Genomic DNA, 14686 nt, shown 5'->3' on the forward strand with positions numbered 1-14686 from the left:
TGAGTAACTTTATTATAACTGTGGTTTTGAACTCTATATCCAGTAGTTTGCTTTCTTCCATTTCTTTCTTTTGTGACATGTTTCTTTGTCTCTGCATTTTGGCTGCTTCCTTGTGTTGATAGAGTGGCTTTCTGTGCTAAGTGTCCTATAGGGCCCAGTGGCTCAGCCACCCCAATTACCTGAGATAGTCACTCTTGGTGCACCCCCTTGTGGGCTTTGTGCACAGTCTTGTTGTAGTTAAGCCTTGATTGTTGTGGGTAACACTGGGAGGATTTGACCTCCAGGCCAATTGGCTGTGAGAATCAGTTGTATCTACGGTGGAAGAACTTCTGTGCTGAAGACACCCTTATGGGCCAAGACTTGCTTCAGTGGGGCTTTGGTGCTCACTGAGTCTGCCCCCTGAGTGTGTCTCTTATGGATCTGAGTTGTAACTGGATGGTCCCGCTCTGACCACTGGGTACACTGGCTCTTGGATCTAAGGAGATGCTAATCTAGCCTCTGCCTGAGGATACACAGCAGAAGCCAGCTGTAAGGCAATGCAAGTTGCCCTGGGGCTTTGGAGGCAGCTGCAGTTTGTTAAGTAATTTTCAGATTACAAAGGGCCGGGCCTTTCATATGCAAAAGCCTCTGTTCAGTGCTTGGGTGGGGCAAGGTCCCAGGGGATCAACAGGGCGGGCGGAGCAAGCAGTATGGCTGCTCTCAGTCCTGCCTTCAGAGGCCCGGGCAATTGCTGCGAGTGCCTCCAAGAGAAAGCTGCCCTCGAGTTCTGACCGATGCCAGATAGTCTGGTTTCTCCCATATGAATATGGGTCCCCAGAGACTCGCCCAGAACTGGAGCTCAGAGCCTGAGACTCCCTCCCGAGTGAAAAAGACAATCGTGTCCTCAGCCGCCAGCCCTCTCTGCATGCACCTCCGCATCTTTGTATTTTACTTCCGCACCGCACCTCCTCTGAGTCTCAGTATGCTTTTCTCTTTCCTTCTAGTTGTAGAATTTCCACTCAGCCTGCCTTCCTGTGGTTCTGGATGATGTCCGTTCCGTCTTTTAGTTGTATTTTTGAAGTGGTTGTGCGAGGCAGCAATTTCAGGTGTTTACCTATGCCGCCATCTTGGTTTCTCTCAAGTCTATCTCTTTTTTAAAGTTTGTATCATTTACAAAGTGTATTAACTAAATGTAATATGTTTTCAATAAAAGTCTGTGTTAAATTTATGCCAAATATATAGTCTTTTCTTATTCTTTATCTCCCTGACATGTTTGTTGTAATTGAGACATTTTATGCTCTTTTTGTTAAGTCTTCAACCCTTTACTAGTTCCTTAGTAACTTACTTCTCTGAGTTCCTGAGAAGAAACACAATTTTGCCTCTGACCATTCTTTTTTTGGTTTTTTTTTAATCCTCACCCAAGGTTATTCTTTCCATTGATTTTTAGAGAGAGAGAAGGGGTAGAGACAGAGAGAGAGAAACACTGATATGAGAGACACATCGGTTGGTTACCTACTGCATGCACCCCAACCTGGGTTGGGGATTGAGCCTGTAACTGAGGTACATGCCCTGACTGAGATCAAACCTGAAACCCTTTAGTTCACAGGCTAATACTCCAGCCACTGAGCTAAACGGGCTAGGGCACCTCTGACCATTCTAATAATTTAACTATAGAGACCTACTAATGTGAAAGTTTTGCTCCAAGTATTTTAAACAAAAGAGGAAGGAAGAATATAGTCCTTGCTATTTAGTGTGGCTCAGGGACAAACAGCAGAGTTATTACCTGGAATTTGTTAGAAACCTATATTCTTGCACCTCACCTCAGACTTACTGAATCATAACCACATTTTAGCAAAATCAAAAGGCATTCATAGGTACATTAAAATTTGAAAAGAACTGATATTGGTGTAGTCTGAGAGGTAGCAGTATAAGTGTGTCACAGAAGCAAAAAGAAGATGGTCAAGAAAAGAGAACAGCATGTTGACAGTCAAGACTGAAGTGAGACCAAAGCAAGGAGAGTATACAGTACATGCTTGCTATTTATGGTGGTTGTGTTAAAGACACTGTGATCACTGAGTTAATGAATTCTGAGCCACTGCTCCTAGGGAAAATATAAGGTTATGCTCCTGTAAATTTCTGGTTAAAACATTTTGATCAACTAAAGAATACACACAAATCTCTGTTTTATGTGTGTTTCAGTTTAAAGTCACCTTTTTTAACATAGATATAATTTCAAATAATTTATTTATTGCATGTAATATTTTTTAATATTTTTATTGATTTGAGAGAGAGAAGGGGAGAGGAAGAGAAAGAAACATCAATGTGAGAAAGAAACAGCAATCTGCCAGCTCCTGCAAGCACCCAAACTGGGGATCAAACCCACAAGGAACAGAACCGTTGACCTTTTGGTGCATGGCATGGTGCTCAATCAACTGAACCACAAGGGTTAGGGTTGCATTTTTTAATCGAACACCAGCCAAGACTGTTTCACATTTTCCTGACCCTGGGCAATGTAATTATAAGTATTTTTAGCCATACAGCTGGGCTATTATGCTTTAAGAAAACAAAAATAGTCATTTTATCATGAATTCACAAATCCAGTCCCTTCTCCATCTATTCCATAGCTTAACCATCTACACTAATAAAAGACCAAGATGCTAATTGACCATACCTTCACTATGCCCAAGCCATGCCCACCAGCCAATCAGAGCGACTATATGCAAATTAATCCAAACAAGATGGTGACCAGCAGCAATGGAGCTGGAGCAAGCCGGAAGCTTGGTTGCCCTGGCGATGGAGGAAGCCAAGCTTCCCGCCTGCCCTGGCTGGCTGTGGCCTCTGCAAAAGGCAACCAAGTTTCAATTATAGAAGCTAAATAAATCCCAGATACCTGCTTCCAACCAGCCTCCACTGGGAGCTTGGGTGGCTGAGAGCCGTGGCCAGCCTGCAAACAGCCATCAGCCCCTCACCAAGACTGGCCACACCCTCATGGGGTGGGGATCCCTGCTGGGGGACTTGGCCAGCCTGCAAACAGCCATCAGCCCCTCACCCAGACTGGCCAGGCACCCCAGCAGGACCCCCACCCTGATCCAGGACACCCTTCAGGGCAAACCAGCCGGCCCCCACCCATGCACCAGGCCTCTATCCTATATAATAAAAAGGTAATATGCAAGTTGACCCTAACAGCAGAGCGTATGGGAATCACTGGTCACTATGATACATACTGACCACCGGGGGCAGACGCTCAATGCAGGAGCTGCCTCCTGGTGGTCAGTGCACTCCCACAGGGGGAGCTCTGCTCAGCCACAAGCCAGGCTGACGGCTGCCAGTACAGCGGTGGTGGTGGGAGCCTCTCCCACCTCCTCAGCAGCGCTAAGGATGTCCGACTGCTAGTCCTGCTCCCTGCTGGCAAGTAGACATTCCCTGAGGGCTCCCGGGCTGCCAGAGGGATGTCTGACTGCCAGCTTAGGCCCAATCCCCTGGGGAGCAGGCCTAAGCCAGCATGTGGTCATCTCCTGAGGGGTTCCAGACTGCAAGAGGGCACAGGCCAGGCTGAGGGACCCTCCCGAGTGCACAAATTTTTATGCACCAGGCCTCTAGTAGCATTATAAATGTTACTTTAGTGCATTGTGAGCAGCTCCACATACAGATTGGCAAATCCCTTTGCTTTTTTCCAGGCCTACTGACTGTATTGTAGATTTATTAACACTGAACTCACGGCCCACAACACTGTAACTCATGCCAGAACAAAGCATATCTACCTATGCATTTCCTCTGTAAGGCATATTACAGTCTATTTGTGCTTAGGAACACTAGAGAGCTCATCTGTACTGTTTCAGGGATATTTTAAACATCTAAATTACCAACACAAAGAAAAAAAAATGTAGAAAATGTGGCACTAAATAGACGATGAAAGGGACAGCTGTTTATAGTGTGAGAACTAAAATAAGAAGGCAGAATGTCACTTTGTTCAACTTAGCACAAACTGCAGTATAAGTTGATATATCCATGACTAGACTTCAATTAATTCATTAATTAATTCCAAAAATAATTCTTAAGCACTTTTTATGCAGCAGGGACATATTGAGTATAAAGTAGTGGGGAGAGAAAGATCACTGCCTTCTGAGCTTGAAAATTTTGCCTTCCTAATTTGATTCCACAAGTTCACTGTTTTCATTGTTAGATCTTAGTTTCTTAGTAGAGCAACTTATTGGATTAAATTAGGGAAAAGGGACTGAGTTCTAGTTTGTTTAGAGAGCTGAGATGGGGGGACTGGCAAAAAGAACATCCTTATGAACCTAGTACATCTGCACATATCAAAATTTTTGCAAAATAAAGTTGAGATAGGAGAGGGAGGAAAAGGTCAAAATAATGGGATGAGGGAGAGTAAGCAGTGGGACCGCTGCACTCTTCCTAACTGAATTAGACTGACTGTTGCTTCTCTAGGTGCTAATCTACCTTGTCACCATGCAGAGCAGCCATGTGGTTTATGGTTGGTTGATTCCACTCTCATCTGTACTTTAAATCTCATCAGCCTAAGGCAAATATGAGAAAGCATCCCTGACAATGTAATAGGCTAAAGGATGGACTGGTAATCTATAATTTAAGCCAAATCATCATTTAGACCTCACTCATCCTAGAGCTCAGAGTGATGGTTCAGGGCTAGGTATCTGCTCTAAGGTGATACAGTTCATATGAAGTCTAATTCTTAAGTTTGATGGTAAGGAAAAGAGAAGCTCTTTCTTGTCCTGGATGTTATGGTGTAAGGTATAAAGCTTGAAACAACTGAAGCTAGCCCAGCCTGTGTGGCTCTGTGGTTGAGCATCAACCTAGGAACCAGGAGGTTGAGGTTTGATTCCCAGTCAGGACACATGCCTGGGTTGTGGGCTCAATCTCCAGTAGGGGGCATGCAGGAGGCAGCTGATCAATGATGCTCTCTTATCATTAATGTTTCTATCTCTCTCCCCTCCTCTCTGAAATCAATAAAAATATATTTTTAAAAAAAGAAACAATTAAAGCTACTTTTTCAATACCAGAGAAGCAAGCTGTGGATAAAATTATATATGCAAGAAGGCAGAGAAATTTGAAATTTATTAAGAGGGTAGATCTTAAGAATTCTCCACACTAAAAAAGAATAAAACAAGTAACTATGTGAGTTAGTGGACAGGTTAACTTGTCATGATCATTTCACAACATACACATAACTCAAAACACTGAGTTGTGGACTTGAAATATATAAAATTGTCATTTGTTGCCCTGGCTGGTTTTCTCAGTGGTTAGAGCACTGGCCAGCAGACCATAGGATTGAGGGTTCAATTCCCAGTCAAGGGCATATTCCTCAGTTGCAGGCTCGACCCCTGGTTTGGTCAGGGCCCGTGCAGGAGGCAACCAATAGAAGTCTCTCTCTCACATTGATGTTTCTCTCTCTCTCCTCCACATTCTCTCCCTTCCACAAATCGCTGCATCATAACATTAATAAATATTTATGTTTATGCCTTATAATTACTTAATTGAATTCTTTATTATTTTGATTGTTTCTGATGATATTTTAAACAATCCTTTTCTTATTCACTCATGAAAGAAAGTTTAACTGATCAAGTCCACAGTAAACTGCAAGTTTATAGGAAATTTCTCATTTCTAGAAAAGAAGATTAAAAGAAAACTTGTGACTTTTTTTAGTATGCACAATTTCTATAAAGAACAATGGGAGGGAAATTTCTTCTTATAACAGACCTGACCACACCTACACACAAACTATGTTTCATCACAGGCAGGAGTAAGGGATTCGGAGAAATTTTCGCAAAATTAAAGGAAAAATTAATTCATATCATGTGTCATAAAAATTAGTATTAGTCACTCTCACTACTGAAGTTCATTTTCTGTGTAACTTTAATTTGGGGTTAGAAACATTTATTAGTGAAGGTAAAAATTGGTGTGGTCTATAAGTTTCCGAAATGGTTTATTTATGCTTAAATTCAATTTTTTGCTGTGATCTGTACATTAAGTGCCTCAGTATCTAAAGGGGGATGCACACATGGACTATGACCAAGGTATGCATCTGCATTCAGACATTACTGCCTTTTGCTTTTGTTAAAATTTTAAATAATCTGAGATTTTAAAACAATAGTCACTGAAGATTAATTTTTGCAATCTTACTACCATGCATTGTTTTTACACAGGTGAGCACAAATTCCTTTTCTCTGGTTCATAAGGAATTCTAAAGTGACACATATAGGGAGGGGATTTTATAGATTTAAAAGCATTTATTTATAAATAAGACAGACTAAAAACATATGAACTAAGACTTTAATTGAGGAAGCTAAAAAAATAAAATACTAAAAAATTAGAAGATAGAAAATTAATTTTAAAGCACTAAAAGTTAAAATAAAAAGCAAAACAAAAAGTTGATAAAGGTGGGTCAAGATGGTGAAGTAGCTGTACTCGCCTCCTCTCATAACCACTCAAAGTTACAACTACATTTACAGAACCATCATTGAGTACTGCCAGAAGTCTAGTTGAACAGAAGCCCTATAACTAAAAATATACAAGTCAAGACTAGTAAGAGGGGTAAAGATGAATGGGCTGGTCTCACCCACATGAAGCATTTAAAAATCAGGATAGCCCTAGCTGGTTTGGCTCAGTGGATAAAAGCGTCAGCCTTCAGACTGAAGGGTCTAGGGTTCGACTCCGGTCAAGGGCACATATGCTGGGGTTGTGGGCTCGATCCCTAGTGTGGGGCATGCAGGAGGCGGGCTCGATCCCTAGTGTGGGGCATGCAGGAGGCAGCCAATCAATGATTCTCTCTCATCATTTATGTTTCTCTCTCTCTCCCCCTCTCCATTCCTCTCTGAAATCAATAAAAATAAAGAATAAATAAATAAATCAGAAGGGTTATCCTGGGGGTAGAGGTTCCCCCTTAAGGAGTAAGGGCTCCCAACCCCGCAGCATCAGGTCCTCCAGCCCATGGGTTCTAGTGCCAGGAAGAGAAGTTCCCCTAAGTTTCTGGCTGTGAAAATCAGCAGAGATTGTAGCTGCGATGGAGGCTTCTGGAGTCCCAGCATTCCTCTTAAAGGGCCTGCACAAACTTATTTGCTGACAGGCTCACTCATTTTGAACTCCAGTGCTAAGCTGGCAGCTCAAAAGGCACCAGGGATACATGAGAAGGTACTAAATTGTCTGTCTTTACATCAAGGGCTAGAGGTGCAGCATTCTCTTAGAAATGCTAACAGAGGCCATTATTCCTTTGCTAAGTTCTCCCCCTACAGGTGCAGGCAGGCACTACATCTGAGTATCCATCACCCTGGCTAACACCATCGACCCTGACCCACCCAACTTGTGGGCCCAAGCAAGCCTCTTCCAGTGGTTTTCCATACAAATGGCCTGTCTTGACTCATAATATAGCAGACTTTCCTAAAATCACTTAAAGGCTCACAAACGCTAAATATATGGAATTTGGCCTCAGTGTGCCCTGTATCGTTTGATAAGTGGCCTCAGGCTAGACACTTGTGGCAGCCAGACTTGGTTCACAACTTGGCCTCTCTCAGGCACCACCAAATCCAGCACAAGGGGCAACCATCGGCAGATCACTTTATAGCTCAGAGCAGGAGGCCCCCAAGCAGGGCACAGGCAGTGGCTGACCTTGGCCTGCACCTTCCAAGAGGCCTGAGAACCAACATACCCAGTGCCCAACTTCAGACTCCACCAGAGCAGCACTTCCACAAACAACACACTCAAAAGGTAGACTGGGCAGGCACCAGAACCCCACTAAAGCGAATCCAGCTCCATGGGATTAGCCTTTGCACAGTATCTCCTCCACAATAGTCGCAACCAGTCCTCAAACCAATCAGTCTGTGGGTCAATTCCCTCCCATCGACATGCCAACAGCAGTCAAGGCTCAACTACACTGGAGGGCACATAGGACCCACACGAGGAACACACCTGAGTGAACAGAAAGCATGTGCCACTGAGCCACACAGGACACTTGCTACATAAAAACACGCTTACCAAAACAGAGAGGCAACCAAAATGAGGAGACAAAAAACCATGTCCCAAATGAAAGAACAGAACTCCAAAAAAAGAATTAAACAAATTGGAGACAAGCAATGTATCTGGTGCAGAGGTCAAAACTCTGGTAATAAGAATGCTCAATGATCTCAGTGAGAACTTCAAAAAGATAGGAAACAGAAACTCCTTTCCCCAGGAGCGTGGGGTCTTAACCCACAGAAGGATCCCCAACACAGAGCAACAGTGATGGAAAGAGGAACCTGCATAGATGAGCATCTGCTGGTGAAAACCGGTGGGGTTCAGTGCCTGGGAGACAAGTGCGTCTGCTAAAGACACAGACACCTTCCCAGGTCAGAGCACTCCTGTTGTTATAGCACCAGCCTGGGGAATACAATGCCTGGTCCCCAACTGCTGATGAAACCACTCTGCTGTGCTGGGCCCCCTTTTTCTCAGGAGGCTCTTGACGGAGACTTAGACATGACTAAACTGTGTGCCTTTGGAAAGGGGACCAATCTCCCCCACCTTGAGCACAGCCAGTGCCTCCCAACCCCACCTGTTGAATTACTTGGCCAGCCTTGTCCTGCTGAGCTCAGTTGTGCAGGGAGATCAGAGTGTTGTGCAGAGCTGGCACTTTCATAGCCTCCCGGAGAAGCTTTTTAAAAATTATTTACTTATTTATTTTTTTTACGTAATCCCCACTCCAGGATATGCTTACTGATTTTAGAGGGAGATGGGGGGGGGGGGACCACATCAATTTATTGCCTCCTATCTCACCACGACCAAGGACTGAACCCACAACTTTCCAGACAATGCTCCAACAAACTAAGCCACTAGGCCAGGGCTCCCAGGGAAGCTTTTGTTTAAGAATTAAAAAGTTGGGTGCTGGTTTGTGTAGCTATATCACCAGAAGCCCCATTTATCTTCTCTGCAAGCTCACCACACCCTCCCCAGGAAGAAGACGTGCCTGCCCCCCTACTACAGGCTTGCAGGCACCACCTCTCAATGGGAGTCTGTTTGGATCTGCCCTTCCAAGTCCCAGACACCCAACCTAGCTGAGCTCAGTTCTGCAGGCAGAAGGAAGAGCTGCTCAGAGTTGAGATATTAGAGTGTGAGTCTCTCAGAGGCTACTGTCTGCGACCAGAAAAAAGTGCTTAGCCCACTCCTGCGAGCTGGGCCAGCATCAATCCCAACGGGAGACTCTTGATCTATCCTCCTGAGTCCAGTGGCTCTGCCCAGCAGAGCTGACTCATGCAGAGAGGATGGCTGGCTGCACCCAACATAAACTTGCGGCGTGCTCCTCCTGGGTGAACCAGAGTTGGAGACTCTGGCAGAGACTGAGTGGTTTGGCTCTGGAGTAGGGACCACTTTTCCTCTCATTGAGTGCCTGACCACATGACCTCCAAGAGGGGACCCACTAGCTCAGTGATGGCGAACCTATGACACGCGTGTCGGAGGTGACACGAGAACTCATTTTTTCGGTTGATTTTTCTTTGTTAAATGGTATTTAATATATAAAATAAATATCAAAAATATAAATCTTTGTTTTACTATGGTTGCAAATATCAAAAAATTTCTATATGTGACAAGGCACCAGAGTTAAGTTAGGGTTTTTCAAAATGCTGGCACACCGAGCTCAAAAGGTTCGCCATCACTGCACTAGCTCCATCCTCCCAACCCTGGTTACCCAACCCTACCAAGCTTGCAACTTGTGGAAGGGGCTGTGGGTTGCAGGCAGCCTGGGCACACTCTCTAATCATCCTTCAGAAGACTCTGGAGGAAGATTAGGCAACCCCGGGGAGAGGTAGAGTAGCTGACAAGGACAGGTGGACCTCAGAGAACCTGTCCTCTTACATGCCCCCAGCTCGAAGTTGAAGGAAGCTGACCCTTATACACATACTAGAGGCCCAGTGCACGAAATTCGTGCACGGGTAGGGTAACTAAGCCTGGCCAGCAATCAGGGCCGATCGTGGCCTTCCGGCTGCTAGTCAGGGCCTCCCTTCCCCAGCTGCCAGCTGCTGGCCAGGGCCTTCCTTCATTCTGTGCCACCCCCTAGTAGTCAGCACATGTCATAGCAAGCGACTGGTCTCCTGGCTGAACTCCTGTGGGGAAAATTAGACTGGCTAATATAGACTGGCTTCTCCCACAAACACCAGGCCAAGGAGATGCAGCCACAAAGGTGAAAAATATAGTAGCTCCAGACAGGTAGCCCAATGCTGGTTAAGCATAACATCTGACATGAACCCCACCCAAGTGGGCCCAGAACCAACACAACCAGTGGTGGACTTCAGACCATACCAGAGCTCAACCCAACTAGCCAAACAATTGGCACACCCAAAAAGGAATTCTGGTAGGCACTAGGCCCTGCTGGAAACAACTCCACCTTAGGGGATAGCCCCTGCACAACATCTCACACAGTGATTGAGGTTTATCCTTATGGTCAGTCAGCCTGAAGGGTTAAGTCCACCCACAAAAGGCTAAACAGCATTCAAAATTAAACTACAACAGGAGGGTGCACATAACACACAAGAAATATTCCTGGAGCATGGAGCTCAGGTGCTCTGGAAGGTTTTGGCACTGAGGCCAACACCTTCATCATAAAGCCACCATAACAAGTTTGGGAGTTGTACCCGATCTACCTAATACACAGAGACAAAATGGGGAAATAAATAAATATACCCCAAGTTAAAGAGTAAGATAAATACCCAAAGAATTAACTTAAATGAAGCAATCAAAATACCAGAGGCAGAATTTAAGACAATGGTTTTAAAGATGCTCTAGGCCAGCCGTGGGCAAACTATGGCCCGCGGGCCGGATCTGGCCCGTTTGAAATGAATAAAACTAAAAAAAAAAAAAGACCGTACCCTTTTATATAATGATGTTTCCTTTGAATTTATATTAGTTCACACAAACACTCCATCTATGCTTTTGTTCTTGCCCTCCGGTCCAGTTTAAGAACCCATTGTGGCCCTTGAGTCAAAAAGTTTGCCCACCCCTGCTCTAGACCTTAGGGGAAGAATGGTTATCTCAGTGAAACCTTAAACAAAGAGATAAAAGCATCAATATAGGACATAGAAACCACATAAAATAACCACTCAGAAATTAAGAATAAGTAATACAATTCAGTCAAATGTCTCCCATCTAGAACAATTCCATTCTCGACCAAGTTGTTCACGGAAAAAACATCTTGGTTGTGGAACAAAACTTCAGTTTTCAACCTGACAGCCCATTCATGCATGACAAAAAGTATCTCTCAGGCAACAAAGGAGATAATGCTTTTAAAACATAAAAAGGCCATCAGAGTGCTAATGTTACAAAGGGTGTGAAAGTGCTCACAAAACAACAGCCATAAGCAATTGAAAAGGTAGAAAAACTTTTGTTAATAAACAAAAAGCAGTTAGCCAGTGATAGTAATTCAGAGGTAGTAATATATGAAAAATTCCATTTAAGACCAGTAGGGGGAAATCTTTAAAATGTATAAGGTGTCCCAAAATTCATGCAAGAAGTAATTTTGATAGAAAACACAGGTTTATAATTAAAAATTATAAATTTTTTACTGATTCATAAAGTATACAGTATAGGGTTATGTATGGAATAACACATCGGGTAAATGGCCTCCACGGCTTTGCTGGCACATACACAAAGCCATGGTCTTCATTGGTCTTCTTTGTCCCTGCTTCTGGGCCATAACTGGTACTTGGTAATGCTTATCAAATTGAAGGGATTGAAATCAAAAGGCAACAGATATTAGAATCTGATTCAATAAACCAAGTAAAATTAGGCTTATATTTTTTGTTGTTGTTGCTAATGCTCATGCAAAATTCAAATCTTGCGTGAATTCTGGGACACCCTTTACATTCTCAAGCCTCAACCAAAATCTACTACAGAATATCTGGAGATCAGGCATGGGAATCTGCTCTTTTGATAAGCTTCAGATTATTCTAAGATACATGGATGTTTTAAGAATTTGATCACAGACCAAAACAAAGAATTATGAGAAACAAAAATAAAAATTATGAGAAACAGCCTCAAAATAAAACAATTCAGGATAAGACCTGTAATACACCTACCTGTGTAGCTTTGTCCTTCATGCAAGGAGCAGTTTGACCATGATTATCACGAGGCCAGTGCCCTGCAAGGTATGGAGCAGCAAGTGTATCCAGAGAGGAAGTGCGGCGAATAATAGTAGAGGGGCTTGAGGAAGGCGGTCGCGTTTTGTCACCTAAATTTAAGGCAAATATATTTATTTTAAAAATAGATGAAAGAAAAAAAGTAGAACCTAAGTTTTAAAACAGTCAGGAGTTTCCTAACTAAAATATAAAATATATATAACAAAAAGAAATTACAAACTACTAGAGGCCTGGTGCACAAAATTCATGCACGGGTAGTGTCCCTCAAGCCTGGCTGGCAATCAGGCCAGAGCCTCCCTTCCCCAGCTGCCAGCTGGGGCCTTCCTTCGTTCCACGCCACCCCCTGGTGGTCCACACGCATCATAGCAAGCGATCAGTCTCCCGTCAAACTCCCATTGGGACAATTTACATATTAGCCTTTTATACATAGACTAGTAGCCCGGTGCACAAAAATTTGTGCACTCGGGGGTGAGGGGTGGGCCAAACCCCTCAGCCCGACCTGCATCCTCTGTCATGTTCTGGGACCCCGGCCACTCCTGGCCTAGGCACAGCCTACAGGCTTGGGGTGGCCTGGGGGGACCAGTGGCTGATCGGTGCATTAGCACCTGCCAATCCGGAATCCCCACGGGAGGGTCGTTTGTGGGCGTGGCCATTGGCGGATCAGTGCATTAGCACCCGCCAACCCGGATCCCCACAGGAAAGCCGTTTGTGGGCGCAGCCGGTGGCTAATCGGTGCATTAGCACCCACCAATCCGGGATACCCACAGGAAGGCCGTTTGTGGGCACAGCTGGTGGTTGATCGATGCATTAGCACCTGCCAAACCGGGATCACCACGGGAGGGTCATTTGTGGGTGTGACCATTGGCAGATTGGTGCATTAGCACCTGCCAACCTGGGATCCCAGCGGGAGGGCCATTTGTGGGCGCAGCCAGTGGCTGATCGGTGCATTAGCACCTGCCAGACACGGACCCCCGCAGGAGGGCCATTTGTGGGCGTGGCCATTGGCGGATCGGTGCATTAGCACCCACCAACCCGGGATCCCCAGGGATTAGATAGAGATAAGGGAGGAAAAATAAAAGTACTGGGAGAGAAGCAGGGACCTTTGTGATAAGGAAGTATTCAATATCTTGACTGAAGTGGCAGATATAGAAACATACAAACAACAGTAAAAGTATAGAATTACACACACACATACACAAAAGAATACAAGTAAAATTGAAGACATCTGAATAAAGCAGTGAATTGTACAATGTCAATATTCTGGCTATAATGTTGTAGAGTAATAGTTCTACAAAATGTCATTGGGGAACCCAGGCAAAGTGTACAAAAGATCTCTTTGTTTTATTTCTTACAACTGCAATTACCCCTACACACACACACACACACACACACGGAAAAGACAAATGTATGTCTATCAATTTAAAAAGTGTTCATCTAGGTTTTAAAATTAAATTGGTATGATATGTAAAATACTCATTCATCATTATACCATCTATACTCAAAAGGACATAAGGCAATTAAGATAAAGTTAAAATTACACTTTAACCTACTTCTATAAAAAATCATTATCTTAGTGAGATTTTGTTACAGTAAATACACTGCAAGAAACCATATTAACCAGGCTACAGGAGTTCTAATTAAAGCCACATATGCAAAAAATTTTGCATTTCAAGATACAAATAGTTATATACTTAGATGTAAACCAAAAGCAAAATACTAGAGGTAATAGGAAGTTAGAGGTGATGCAGAAGAAACATCCTCATATCTCCTTTTTTTTTTGATGTGGGTTAGGCATAGGCTTAATTTATGCTGTAAATTAAAGAAAATTAAGAAGCTTAAATATATTAAGCATAAATATATGCATTCATAAGATTATAATACTACTAGTGAGCCGGTGCACAGATTCGTGCACATTGAAAGGAAATTAATTAGAAGAAATATTTTAATATCGCTATTCACCCTTCTCTATAATACAAGTGTCAACCAAACACGATTGACAATGACAGATCAAAACACACCCGCGCAACTGGAACCAGCGAAAGCTTTATATGTATTGTGCGTGTGCAAGTCAACTTAGCCTTTTATCTATGTACTAGGAGCCCAGTGAACGAATTCATGCACCTTGCAAGTAACTGTGGGCCACAAGGCTTTGGTGGGCACAGGGGCGGGTCTCAGCCCATCCTCCACGCTCCTGCCCAGGCCCCCAGTTCCGTGTCTGCTGGCAGCCCTGCTCCCGTTGCCACCGCTGGCCCTGCTTTCACCCACTGACAGTGTGCAGCAATTGAGGCCTGCTGCCCTGATCGCCACTCAGGAGCAGGGGGAGGTGGAAAAGCCCCCAGGGCGATCGGGGCTGCCAGCTGCTGCTCACACCAAAGGAGCAAAGAATTTTCAGGAACCACCAGAGGCTCACCCTGATGACAGCGACTGGCACCCTGCGTGGTCTGGAACCCCCGCTCACCTGCTCCACCATCCGGGCACAGCCAATGCCCACCATGCTCCATGCTCTGCCGCCTGCTGCTGACACCTGCCATGTTCCACGCACGCCCCTGGTGGTCAGCGCACGTCATAGCAACTGG

The 14686-nt window shown here is 44.3% G+C and overlaps 1 protein-coding gene across 1 annotated transcript in view; it reads right to left on the minus strand.

Annotated features, from left to right (window-relative positions):
• FAM117B (family with sequence similarity 117 member B) overlaps positions 1 to 14686 on the minus strand; it is a 78344-nt gene that overhangs the window by 43648 nt on the left and 20010 nt on the right. The window contains exon 2 of the mRNA XM_006756230.2: positions 12051 to 12202. Coding sequence (XP_006756293.1) covers positions 12051 to 12071 — 21 coding nt within the window. The 5' untranslated portion in view covers positions 12072 to 12202. The remainder of the gene's footprint in view (positions 1 to 12050; positions 12203 to 14686) is intronic.

This window comes from Myotis davidii, unplaced genomic scaffold, assembly GCF_000327345.1.
Source record: "Myotis davidii unplaced genomic scaffold, ASM32734v1 scaffold914, whole genome shotgun sequence".
NCBI classification, from domain to species: Eukaryota; Metazoa; Chordata; class Mammalia; order Chiroptera; family Vespertilionidae; genus Myotis; species Myotis davidii.